This window comes from Passer montanus, unplaced genomic scaffold (genome assembly GCF_014805655.1).
Source record: "Passer montanus isolate IOZ18808 unplaced genomic scaffold, ASM1480565v1 scaffold15, whole genome shotgun sequence".
Taxonomy (NCBI): Eukaryota; Metazoa; Chordata; class Aves; order Passeriformes; family Passeridae; genus Passer; species Passer montanus.
Window position 1 is genome coordinate 8,649,665 of NW_024362051.1, and position 12,902 is coordinate 8,662,566.

Sequence of the window (12,902 nt, forward strand, 5' to 3'; positions counted from 1 at the left end):
ACAGTGGCTAAGCCTCCTCACTGAGCCTCCTCTCCAGTGGAGCCTGTGCCAGGGCATTGCTCAGAGACCCACGAGAAAAGAGCATTTTCCAGGGCTCTTTCTCCCGTGGTCCTTGATGTGCAGCTGTGGCTGAGCACCTGCCCAGTGATGGGAGCCTGCCAGCACCGATTTTGGGGGCCTGAGGTCTGTGTGTGAGACTCAGGCTGACATTTCCAGCTGGTGCCTTTTAAATAACCACTGTGGTTTTAAAAGGCACCTTAGCAGCATCGAAAAATCAGGTTAAAAGGAAGTTTGACCCCAGCTGTCACCTTGCCAGGTCTTGTGGTTTTTTAAATTTTACCATCTTGTTTCTGTTTTTGTTTTAGAAAAGCTGTTGGTCTCAAGGACTTGTCTTGTGCTTTTGGGCATGAACCTGCTTCCTTCTCAGGCAACGAGCTATCAGCTCTCCCACCACTGCTAGGGCTGTGCAGGGGTTTGCTGGGCAGGATGCAGCCAGCACCCACGGGGAAAGCCCTGGGCAGGAGCATCCCCACCCTGCAGCATCGCCCCAGAGCCCTTGGCATGCTCCCCGTGGAGGGTTTGCTCTGGCAGTGAACCAGCAGAGCAGCATTCCTGCCTGCTTCCTGCCACACTGGCAGGTGCTTGGGGTGGGATCTGCCCATCCCAGCCCCAGCTCTCACCTGGCTGCTCTGGGGGTCCAGTGTTGGCCCCCTGCCTGGGCAGGCTTTGACGTGGCAGCCTGGGGAGACTCAGCCAGAGTCTGGCCAGAGATGCTGTCTCCAAAGCCTGGTCATTAAGTGCCAGTAATTAAAAGCTCTTAGGAGAGAATGGACTAATGAAACGCCGTGGGAAATGGCAGGTGATGTAGAAGCAGAGCCCTCTTCCCTGATTCATGGAGGGTGGAGCAAGGATGGACACACAGTCCTGTCCATCAGCTGCTGGCTCCGGCGCTTGACATCAAACCCACTGCTGCCATTTGCCCCCCATCGCTGTGGGAATGCAGCTGCCAGTGCCCACTGCTCCTGGCAGGTGACAGAAATGGGGAGGGAGTGGGATGGCACAGCCAGGGTGCTGGGTAATGCATTCCCAGCTCTCTGCATCCCTAGGCAGGGAGATGCAGCAAAGCCTCCCTCAGCACAAGCACATCCCTAAAATCAGCAGACCTGGAGAAGTGCCCTGTCCCAAAACCCCAGTGGGGCTGTTGTGTCAGGGGTGCTGGAAGGGCAGGAGTGAGGTGGAACAGGCAGGACACACCTCAGGGGGGCTAAGGAGAGAAGGTGCAATCTCTTGGTCGTGCCTGGAGATCATCCATGTGCATAAAGATAAATTACAAATCATTAAACCTGGGTTCCAGCATGCCCAGATTGCTGCTGTGTCCTGGAGGTGGTGAAGGAGGAGATAGGATGGAGGCTGGAAGGAGACTGGCTGCCAGCAGCACCTACAGGGGCCTGGCTGAAGCAGTGCCATGTTGGCAGGGTTGGGAAGCACTGCCTGGAGCAGGAGTTGCTGCTGGGAAGGGCAGGGATGACAGGATTACCCTGCCAAGCCCCAGCCTGTAATCCACAGTGCCGCTCAGCCGGCCACGTTTAATCCTGTTAGGAGCCAGGCTGGTGTCAGCAAGGAGGGTGCTCAGCCACGGTGCTGGCAGGACACAGGGAGCTCTCCTTAGGAGGAGCAGGGACTCCTGCCCTTGTCCTCAGCACTGGTAGTGAGTTTGAGGACAGTGCTGTGAATCACTTATTTTCCTTAAACACATTGGCCTCACCAGTCTGTCCCCTAGTTGGCTTCACCTTCTGGCAAGCAGTGCTTATTGTTTTCCTTTTCTTTTTTCACATGAGCCTTCCACAGGGAAGGCAGAAATAGTCCCAAGGTCCCTTTGGCTCCATGTGGACTCTCCTGCATTCCCATATGGGTGACCTTGGCTGGCGGCTCCTGGCCTGGCCTTGAGCCGCCCAGCTGGCAGGCTCCCCACGTCCCTCCCGTGTCCCTCCCGTGTCCCCCCCTGCCAGCTGAGCTGGGCCATGGGGGCTCAGACCACCCCCCATTCTGCCTGCCAGCTTCTGCTGGGCACAGGGAGCAACAAGGCTGCTTCTCCAGCTGCTTGAGGTACCAGAGATTCACCGGGCTCTGGGGGCTCCCCTGCATGCACCTGGTGATGCACCTGCACTCCGGGTGCACCCACAGCCAGGATCCCACGGCACGGCTGTGCTCTGCACTCCTGCTGCATCCCTGGTGCCACAGCATTCTTGAGGCAAGCCCTGGCATGCCAGCAAGCTGCTGGGGCTGTCAGGCTGGCAGAAATAACAGCAGCAGGTTGGCATTGTCCCTGCCCTCTCATCCCACCCCTCTCTCTCAGGTGCCGTGTGGAAGCAGGATCCGCCATGCCCACATTCCCAGCAGGATCTGCGCCGAGGCCGCCCGCCGCCCCCTCGCCCTGCTGAGGCCATGGAGCTGCTGCTGCTGCTGCTGCTGCTGCCATCACCACAGGAATTTTGGCTTGGCGAGGAGACTCTTGGTGCCTCTGCCATGGTGACATGAAGCAGACGGCGAGGGACGCCGGACTGCTGGAGGGGAGAGAGCCTGCACAGGCAGCCTGCTAGTATTTTAATTTATTAGTAGTATTCAATTTGATTTTACCTGATTTTTTGTTGGTTGGTTGCTTGTTCTTCCCCTCCCCGGGGCTCGTGAGGGGAGGGGGCGGGCAGGGGAGAGGGACCCCACCTCACCCAGCGGATGCAAGGATGACTGTGCTGGCCAGGGCCCGGCGGGGTATCTGGCAGCTCTCTCCGCAGGTGGTGTTGCTCCTGCTCTTTGCCTTCTGCCTGCTCAGTGTTTTCGTCTCTGCTTATTATTTATATGGGTGGAAAAGGGGCTTGGAGCCCTCTGGGGACGTGGCGGGGCCGGACTGCGACGAGCCCAAGGTCGCCCCTTCCCGTTTGCTGCCACTGAAGACCCTCAAGGTGGCCGACTCCTCCCGCACGGACCCCTTGGTGCTGGTCTTCGTGGAGAGCCTCTACTCCCAGCTGGGCCAGGAGATTGTGGCCATTTTGGAGTCGAGTCGCTTCAAATACAGGACAGAGATTGCCCCGGGGAAGGGGGACATGCCCACGCTGACCGACAAGGACCGGGGACGCTTTGCGCTCATCATCTACGAGAACATCCTCAAGTACGTCAACCTGGACGCCTGGAACCGGGAGCTGCTGGACAAGTACTGCGTGGAGTACGGCGTGGGCATCATCGGCTTCTTCAAGGTAAGGGGGTACAAGGGGTGAGCCAAGATCCATGGCCACGCCAGCTGTGAACCCTGGTGTCCTGCTGCCCCATGGAGACTTTGCCCTCCCCATGCTTTCTACAAGCAGCGTGAGTTGGTGTGGGGCACAGGCTTCTGGCAGAGAAGCTCTCTCCCTTTGGAAGGACTGTGTGGCTTTTGGAGATTTTTGGGGGAAAAAAACATTTCTGGGATTAGTCCAGTTGCTTTTAGCACTTGTTTTCCAGCAGTGACCCGGGGGGAAAAAAACATTTCTGGGGATGTTTTTTTCCCCCCAAAAACTGGGATTAGTCCAGTTGCTTTTAGCACTTGTTTTCCAGCAGTGACCCTTGCTGGGGTTTGCCAAAAGCATGAACAGATATTTTGCTTAGCAGCCTTTCTCCTGCCCAGGGCTCCTAGCCTTGGGGCACTTTGCACATAGGACATGAGCAGGGCTGAGTGTGTGAGGGGTATGAGGGCACTCCATGCTCCAGAGAGGAAGGGGAGAACCCAGAACCTGGATCTCAAGGTGTGGTGTGCTGCTGCCTCTGTTGATGTGGCTGTTGGTGTTCCTTGTGAGCCCCTGCCTTGTCCCCAATGTCCCATCTCCTGTAGCTCCCATTTTCCCCATGCAGGCCAACGAGAACAGCCTTCTGAGTGCCCAGCTGAAGGGCTTCCCTCTCTTCCTCCACTCCAACCTGGCGCTGAAGGACTGCAGCATCAACCCCAAGTCGCCCCTGCTCTACATCACGCGCCCCAGTGAGGTGGAGAAGGGTGTGCTCCCCGGGGAGGACTGGACTGTCTTCCAGTCCAACCACTCCACCTACGAGCCCGTGCTCCTGGCCAAGACCAAGTCAGCTGAGTCCATCCCTCACATGAGCGTGGATGCTGCGCTGCACACCACCGTGATGCAGGACCTGGGCCTCCACGACGGCATCCAGAGGGTGCTCTTCGGCAACAACCTCAACTTCTGGCTGCACAAGTTGGTCTTTGTGGACTCTGTCTCCTTCCTGACGGGCAAGAGGTTGTCTCTGCCCCTAGACCGCTACATCCTGGTGGACATTGATGACATCTTTGTGGGCAAGGAGGGCACTCGCATGAAGGTGGATGATGTCAAGGTGAGGCTGTGCTCTCCTGGCTGGGTGGGCAGGGCTGGACATGCTATGGGGTGCTCCAGAGTGAACTTTCCTGTCCTCAGAGTCTCTCCTGTCCCTCTGAGAGCCTCTCTGCAAAGCGCTCAGGGACGTTGGTGCTTGCCCTGATGTGGCAGCTGTCCCTGAGGCCACGTGCTGAGGACACCTTGCTTTCTGTCCCCTTCTCCCAGGCGCTGTTTGACACACAGAACGAGCTGCGCACCCACATCCCAAACTTCACCTTCAACCTGGGATACTCAGGGAAATTCTTCCACACAGGTGAGGAGGGCAAGGGCTCCCCTTCTCCTGGGTGCTGTACAGCTGCTGCTCAGAGAGGGTCCTGTTGGGGCTGTAGAGAGTCCTCAGGCATCCCACCCTGTTCTTCCATCACCTGGCCACCAAGAGGGGCTGGCCCTCCCTCTGGCCCAGCTGCTCACAAGCTCTCTGTGTCAGTGGTGACAGCAAGTGTCATGCCACAGGTACTGATGCTGAGGACGAAGGTGATGACCTGCTGCTGAGCTACGTGAAGGAGTTCTGGTGGTTCCCCCACATGTGGAGCCACATGCAGCCTCACCTCTTCCACAACCAGTCGGTTCTTGCTGAGCAGATGACCTTAAACAAGAAATTCGCTGTCGTGAGTAAGATGCTTCTGGTGGGGTTGCTTGTGGTGAGGGGAGGATGGTAGAAGAGGAGCAAAGAAGATTCCCAGGGAATGCCCCCTTCTTGCTGGAGCAGAGGGACCTGGTGACATTAAGTCATGTCCCCCATGTTGCTGCTGTGTGGGTAAATCCATTCATACTCTAGTACCTAGAGCTAAAGGATTTATCTGCAGCAGCCAACTTGTTGCTGAGGCAGTGAGCTGCCCCAGTGGCTGTTCAAGGGGACACCCTGTCTGTGCCCTGCAGCCGTGCTCACCTGGCCTGGCCTGGCCCCGTGGGGATGCAGAGGTGCAGCTCAGGGGGATGCTCAGCCTGGCACCTGTGAATCTGTGCTGGGTGATGATGTGGGATCCTGGAGCCGTGGCTGTGCTGGGAGGCCCCGGCTGGTGGAAACTCCCTCTACAGGCTGAACTGTCAGGGACATGTTTGGTTGTAAAGGCAGGCTCTGACCTTCAGCTTGGTATGGGGTTCTCTGTCCTCTTGGACTGTCCTTTGTGTGGCACTGACACCAGTTCATGCTGTGATTGACTGACAGCTGTCTTGAATCCAAGCTGGTAAAGCCAGACCTATTAATAATTGGATCCTATGGCCTAAGGGAGGGATCTTCAACCTAACTTGAATTTATTATCTGATAATTACAAGTGCTTAATTAGAGAGAGACCAGACCTTTCCTACTTAGGATGGGCAATGTTCCAGCTCAGAATTTCCAGGCTGTTTTGTATCTACTGATACAAACCAACCTGCAGACCTATATAGCTCTATCTCATTCTTCACACCACAGCTTGTCTGTGGCTGTTCTGTGGGTGACAGCAGAAGACAGGGATGAGGATGGTCTGAGTGAAGCAGAGGAGTGGGTGTCCACCCAGCGCGGCTGCTCCTGGGCTCCCTTTTGTGGAGACAGCCAGGCTTAGGAGAGGATGCAGAGGCACAGCCTTGCCCTGGTTGCTCTGCAGAGGCACAAGTAGACAGTTTGTAGCTGGGAATGGCGAGGGATTGGTTTGTGATTGTGGGGTCTCCACAGTCACCCACTCCACACTCTCTTCCCTGCAGGAGCATGGCATCCCCACCGACATGGGGTACGCTGTGGCCCCCCACCACTCGGGGGTGTACCCTGTGCACGTGCAGCTGTACGAGGCTTGGAAGCAGGTTTGGTCCATCAGGGTGACGAGCACGGAGGAATATCCCCACCTGAAACCCGCCCGCTACCGCCGCGGCTTCATCCACAACGGCATCATGGTGAGCGCTGGCCTCTGTCCCTGGGGCTTCTCTTCTCCTGCCTGCCCCACCACAACCAGAACCTCGGGATGTGGTTTCTGTGCAGCTCCAGTTTGGGGGGGTTGTTACCCCTTGCTCATCCTGCATGGGTGAAGCTTGTGTGACGCTGGTTTTTGGTGTTTCCATCTGTCCACATCCTTCCCTCTGTGTGTGGATTAAAGTCAAGAGCGGTGAGGGGCAGAGGAATTGGTCCTGGCTTCCAAGGGGTTGAGGTCAGGTTCCCCCTTTTTGTTGGGAAGGGAAGGAGACCCAGCACTCAAAGCCTGGAGGAGGCCGTGTGACCATTTCATTGCCCTGGCTTTTCCACCTGTTTCTTTTTTCCTGCCCCAGGTACTCCCCCGGCAAACCTGTGGCCTGTTCACACACACCATTTTCTACAATGAGTACCCAGGTGGCTCCAGTGAGCTGGACAAAATCATCAATGGAGGTGAACTGTTCCTGACTGTCCTCCTGAACCCTGTAAGTACTGCCCAGGGAGAGACAGGCCGGTGTCTGGCAGAGCTGTCCTGGCACTGCTGCGGGAGATGTCCCCAGTGTCCTCAGCCAGGATGGGGCCATTTGTGGCATGGCTGCTGGGTGAGGCTTCACTAACCCCTGCTCTGTCCTCTGGGCTTCAGATCAGCATCTTCATGACCCATCTGTCCAACTATGGCAACGACCGCCTGGGCTTGTACACCTTCAAGCACCTGGTCCGCTTCCTCAACTCCTGGACCAACCTGAAGCTGCAGACATTGCCCCCCGTGCAGCTGGCACAGAAATACTTCCAGATCTTTTCCGAGGAGAAGGACCCACTGTGGCAGGTACCCCTGTGCCTATAACAGGGGGAGTGACCTTTTTTATTGTGCTGACCCTGCTTTGGGCCTCAAGTAGCTTCCAGCCTGCATTTCTTTCTGATTGCCTGGGTAAGCTGTGGCTTTTCACCTCTCACTGGTTCTGCAGGCAGTGCCAGAAAGGGGTTTGTCCTGTAGACCTGGAGATAAGCCTGGTCTTTGTCCTGCCTGATGAGTAGGGTTGCCTCCCCTGTGTCTGCTGAGGCTGGAGGGGCTGAGCAGTGGTGTGAGGTCCCATCCAGGCTGCACTGTCTCTGATCCTGCACACTGTGTTTCAGGATCCCTGTGAAGACAAACGACACAAGGACATTTGGTCCAAAGAAAAGACCTGTGACCGATTCCCAAAGCTTCTCATCATTGGGCCTCAAAAAACAGGTGCTTCCCTTCACCTTCAGTTCTGTGAGCATGCTGGGAGGCTCGACAGGACCCCACAAAGAGCCTCTGCCCTGAAGCAGAGCTTGGAGGGAGGTTTGGCCTGTGTCAGCTCCCTCTTTCTGTCTGTCCTAAGGAACGACTGCCCTTTATCTCTTCCTGGGGATGCACCCGGACCTGAGCAGCAACTACCCCAGCTCAGAGACCTTTGAGGAGATACAGTTCTTCAATGGACACAACTATCACAAGGGCATCGACTGGTGGGTCTCTGCATTGTGGGGACTGTGCTGGGAGTGCCCATAACTTTGGGAAGGCGAGCAGTGGTGCTGTGAGGGTTTCCCTTCTGAGTGTCACCTGTGAGGGCAATGCTGGGGCCATCCTGTGGTGCCTGTCTGCCAGCCTCACACTGTGCCTCCCTCAGGTACATGGAATTCTTCCCCATCCCCTCCAACACCACCTCTGACTTCTACTTTGAGAAAAGTGCCAACTACTTTGACTCTGAAGTGGCTCCCCGGCGAGCTGCAGCCCTGCTGTCCAAGGCCAAAATCATCACCATCCTCATCAACCCTGCAGATCGAGCCTACTCCTGGTATCAGGTGAGCCTCTGCCTCTCCCCTGGGTTGGGCAGTCCTGTGGGATGGTGGGCAAGAGGCTTGGTTTGGGATGTGGGGTGAGTGGCTGAACGTGATCGCGGTGGCCTGGGAGCTGCTGCACCTCGTGGGCAGCACAGGATTTGGTCCCTGGGGACAAACGTGCCTTGCTCCTGCCTGCCAGCACCAGCGAGCTCACGACGACCTGGTTGCCCTGAAGTACACCTTCCACGAGGTGATCACGGCGGGGCCCGAGGCCGCCCCGAAGCTGCGCGCGCTGCAGAGCCGCTGCCTGGTGCCGGGCTGGTACAGCACCCACATCGAGCGCTGGCTCAGCAGCTACCACGCCAACCAGGTAGGGATGGCAACGCCCCAGCCCTCACACGAGCAGGGATGTGGGGGAAAGAGGTCTTGGGTCCAAGGTCCGCTGTGGAGTTGTTCCCATGGGAGCTGTTTTTCTTACACGCTGCGAACTACGGGGAGAGGAGTAAAAGTACTTGGGGAAGGGGCAGAGGGGAGGTGCTGTGCAAGAAGGGAGCCTGGTGATGGATAACACACGAAGATGGCCTTGTGTGGGTTGTCACAGCAGGGTTGAAAGGGAGTGGAGCAGAGGGCTGTGGGTGTCTCTGCAGGGTCACCCAACACCCACCCTCACTCTTGGCCACAGACCCCTGGGGCTGCCCTGTCTGGTGACACCATGGCATCGAACAGGACAAAAATAGCAGATGAACCTGCCCATAGTTCAGGCTGTCTGCAGGGAAAATGGGAGCTGGATGCCAGCTCTGCTGTGACCCACACAGTGCAGCCCTGCTGGAGAGCATGGGATCAATCCCTGAATGATTTTTCCACTGTTGATTAACCTTATAAAGTCTTATTAGTTGCCTGCTGCTAGTGTAATTGCTGTGTTGCAAGCCCAGCTGCCTGTGGGTTGGGTAGCCCTGGGCAGAAGCTCTGATGTTGTCCTGGGTGGGTCCTGGCCCTGGCTTTAGCTGCATTTCATTCTCCAACATCCAGCGTAAGGAGCAGCAGGGCATACTGGTATTTAAAAGGTGTCCTTGTGCAGGCTGGTGACAGATTTGGCTCTGAGATGACCACAGGTGTGGTAAAGGTGTCCTCCTGCCTGAGGGGAGCAGGGCTGGGAGCCAGTGACACCTCACCCCTCTGCCTTGCTCCCTGCAGATCCTGGTGCTGGATGGCAAGTTGCTCCGAACAGAACCCGCCAAAGTGATGGACACAGTCCAGAAATTCCTTGGTGTGACCAACTTCATCGATTATCACAAGACCCTGGCGTGAGTCCTTCCCCCAGCTTGTCCTTCCTCCACCCTGCCATTGCTCCTGTGCAGGGTATTGCCCTGGGGACACCCAGCACTGTCCCAGAGCAGCCCCCAGCCCTGGCCTCTCCACAGAGCTGCTGTTGAGTTTGATGAGGCTGAGCTTTTGCCTGAGACTTATCCAAACACTACAGTGAGGTCACTCCAGGCAGCCCAAGAGCAGCCCTGGGCTCCTGGAGCAGATTTCAGTATTTGTGACCCAGATGATGGTATTGAGCCCTGGCACTCCATCTCCTCATAAATGCTTGAGAGCAGCTGCTGGCTGTGTGGCACCTCTGCAGGTGTCACCTTGCTCTGAGCTTTCCATTAAACCCCACTGTGGGAAGCCTCCAGAGCTCCCAGAGAAATAATAATTTACCTCTGCCAGGGCTTGCCTGTGTATGTGTCCACCCAGGTGCTGTGGGGTATGTGAGGGCATCCAGGGACAAAAGTGCCACAGAAAATGGTAATTAAACCCAGGCAGACTCTGTGCTCCCTCAGCAGGGCCATGAATGAGCCTTGGTGCACTGCTTATTGCACAGCTGCAGGGGGAGCCTGTGGTACCAGGGATTGATGACAAGATGTTAGCTGGGTTGTGGATTCCAGAGGTGGAGAAGTGCCCTGTGCAGGACTGGACAGCAGTGGGACCTGCTGGACAGGATGTCCATGTGTGAGGGGGATAAGGGGGCTGAGGCAGAGCTCTCACTTCACAGGTTTGATCCAAAGAAAGGATTCTGGTGCCAGCTTCTGGATGGAGGAAAAACAAAATGCTTGGGGAAGAGCAAAGGGAGGAAGTACCCCGAGATGGATTCAGATGTGAGTATGCAGAAAGCCTCCTGGGCTGGGCCTGAGCAGGGCTGTGCTGGGGTGGGGGGCTCCAGGCTGGTCCCCCTGACTCTCCTCTCTGCTCTCCCGTTGCAGTCACGCTCCTTCCTGAGGGACTATTACAGGGACCATAACATAGAGCTCTCCAAGCTCCTGTACAAAATGGGGCAGACCTTGCCCACCTGGCTGCGGGAGGAGTTGCAGAGCACCAGGTAGCTGCTGCTGCCACCCCCCAGCAATGCCTGAGCGGGGCTGACCCTGTGCCAGCAGGACCTTCTCAGCAATACCTGGCCTTGGAGGGGACCCCAGGAGCACACAGCATCACTGGAGGCTTGGAGGGGATCCCCAGGAGCATATGGCTGCACCAGAGTCTTGGAGAGGACCCCCAGGAGCACAGGGCTCCACTGGAGGCTGTCTGAGCAGTGATCCAACTCTGCAATCCCTGTGCTCCCACCTCTCTGCCTGCCCCACACCTGTATCTCTTTGGTTTTATTTTTCCTTTTTAATTCCTCGTCCCTCCCCGCCCTGCTCTGGCATAGGGAAGTGGCACAAATTGCCCCTTTCTCTGCTCAAAATGGGTTCCAGCTGCCTTGGGCCCAAGGGCAGCACCAGAGCTGTCCCTCACTCCCTGGTCCAAGGGTGGAGGAGCTGTTCTGGGTGCACTGGTGGTGACTTTGCTGAGCTGGAGCAGGGGGATGGAGCTGGTGGAGACCCAAAGCACAGAGGAAACCAGATCCACTCCTGCCATCAGCCCCATGGCAGGAAACAGGAGAGTTTGCTGGATTCCCCAGCACCTGCTTGGAAAAGCTGAGAACAAGGTGGATTTTTCTTTCAAAGACTGGGGCACCATTTCTTTTGTCATCTCTGTCATCATATTCCAGCTCCTCAGCCTCTGGCTCCCCCTCCACGGGCAGTGTGGTGGGAATGTGGCCTGGCAGGAGAAGGGGCTGGCATGCTGGCCTGGGCATGCTGGTCCCAGTATGCTCGTGACCCCCAAGCCCTTCCTGCACTCTTGTACACATGTGGTGTTTCCTGTGGTAAAGCCAAGTGGTGCCCAGCACACCCTGGCATGGAGGAGAGCTCGGGGACAGAGCAGACATTGGGATAATCAGAAGAATACTGAGAGAACTTCAAACCTCTTGAATATTAAAAACGAAAGTATTTTAATAATGCTGGGTTTTTCGGGGTGGGGGTGGGTGTTCATTTGGTTCCCATTTTGCAGGGAGGTGTTTTTCTTCAGTGCCAGGATTTGTACCTAAACCCCGAGGGTTTCACGTGGTCTCTGGTTGGTAGACGTGACATGGACAAAGGTCCGAGGGGAACCAGGACAGTTTCCCTGGGAGACACGTTTTGTACCAGAGGCTCCAGAGGCCCTGGGAGAGGCTCCAGAGCTGCAGCCTCTCCCAGGGCCTGGGACTGCTGGCAGAGGAGGCTGAGCCATCACGGGTTTACCGGGACACGGGCCCACATTGCCCCTTGGATGGAGCTGCCTGCAGGGTGTGGGATGGCAGTGGCTCCGTGGAGGGGATGCAGTGCCCAGCACTGCCCGAGCACGGCCAGGGCACTGGGGTGAAGGTTTCAGTGCCCAGGTGAGGGGCCCTGCTGGCAGCAGCGTTCCCACCTGGATGTTCAGGAGCCCTGTGGCCACACGTGGGCCGTGGGGGCTGTGCTGGGGGGGCTCCCGAGCGCTGGTGTGAGGTCCTCTTGAACCCACTGCTAATAAATGGGGGGGCTCTGGTTTTATTTGCTGTTGTTGCCTGTGTCTCTCCTCGCTGGCACGATCCAGTCCTGCCCCTGGGGGTCCTGGCCCGTCTTTGGGGGTTTGGGAAGGGGGTGTGGGAGCAGCTCTCCGTGCACGAGGTGGCAGCAGCTCTCTAGTCCCGGGTCCGTGCGCGCTGCTCAGCGCCCGCAGCCTTTTCCTCCCTGGACAGCGTCCAGCCCCGACTGCCTCAGCGCTGGGGAGGGGTCTGGGGGGCCGGGGGGTCTCTGCTCACCTTCTGCCCTGCCCCAGGATCCATTCCCTGCCTGCCCGAGCCTGCCCGCCCGTCTGCTGCCTCCCCAGTGCCTTCCGCTGCCCGGCCCCGGCGAAGCGCTGCAGGAAACCAGGACGGAGCCTAATTAATCCCAGACGGGTTTGTTTGAACCTGTCCGAGTGACAAACGATGTGTGGTGCCGAAGGAGCCGCCGGATGGAGGGAGGAGAGGGGGCTGCAGGGGGAGAGCTGGGGGGAACGAGGGAGCTGCTTGCCCAGAAGAGGAGGCTGCTCGTTCCCGGCCGTGCTGGGCACACCCTGGCCACGCACCCACCACGGTTCCCTGCCTTGTGTCCCCTAGCTCGGGAAGAAGCAGTGGCAGGGGATGGCCTCCAGCCCAAGATCATGTGCAAGGAAACCTCCCTGGGCTGCCCCAGGTGGGCCCAGCTGGTGCTCAGCTTAGTCCTGAATTAATTGCTTGTTAATTAACAGGGTCATAAGCACAGCTCAGCCCCATGCCATGGCCATGAGGGTGCCCGGGAGGATGAGGAGGTCTGTGCCCTCCCACAGCCACAGGAGAGCCCTGTGTGAGGGAGGATCTGTTCCCCTTGCCTGTCACCCACCTTGGCACCTGTGATGTTTTTTAGCTTCTGCCAAAAAATGTGCAAAGTTGGCGAAATCCTTTCTGG

The 12,902-nt window shown here is 57.4% G+C and overlaps 1 protein-coding gene across 1 annotated transcript; it reads left to right on the forward strand.

The window, feature by feature from the left end:
• Positions 1–2,336: 2,336 nt before the first annotated feature.
• NDST1 (N-deacetylase and N-sulfotransferase 1) lies at positions 2,337–11,984 on the forward strand. The gene is made up of 14 exons (XM_039701430.1): positions 2,337–3,251; positions 3,883–4,365; positions 4,572–4,659; positions 4,860–5,014; positions 6,090–6,275; positions 6,645–6,773; positions 6,932–7,114; positions 7,423–7,519; positions 7,653–7,776; positions 7,938–8,112; positions 8,291–8,461; positions 9,286–9,395; positions 10,130–10,232; positions 10,338–11,984. Exons 1-14 carry the CDS (start codon positions 2,742–2,744, stop codon positions 10,455–10,457), a joined length of 2,634 nt encoding a protein of 877 aa, XP_039557364.1. The 5' UTR covers positions 2,337–2,741; the 3' UTR covers positions 10,458–11,984.
• Positions 11,985–12,902: the final 918 nt, after the last annotated feature.

What these genes read in the sequence shown, in the direction of transcription:
- NDST1 (XM_039701430.1), top strand. Translation starts at nt 2,742, where the DNA reads ATGACTGTGCTGGCCAGGGCCCGGCGGGGTATCTGGCAGCTCTCTCCG. An exon ending in TGAAGGTGGATGATGTCAAG is followed by an intron (nt 4,366 to 4,571) that starts GTGAGGCTGTGC and finishes CCCTTCTCCCAG; the next exon opens with GCGCTGTTTGACACACAGAA. An exon ending in AGGGAAATTCTTCCACACAG is followed by an intron (nt 4,660 to 4,859) that starts GTGAGGAGGGCA and finishes GTCATGCCACAG; the next exon opens with GTACTGATGCTGAGGACGAA.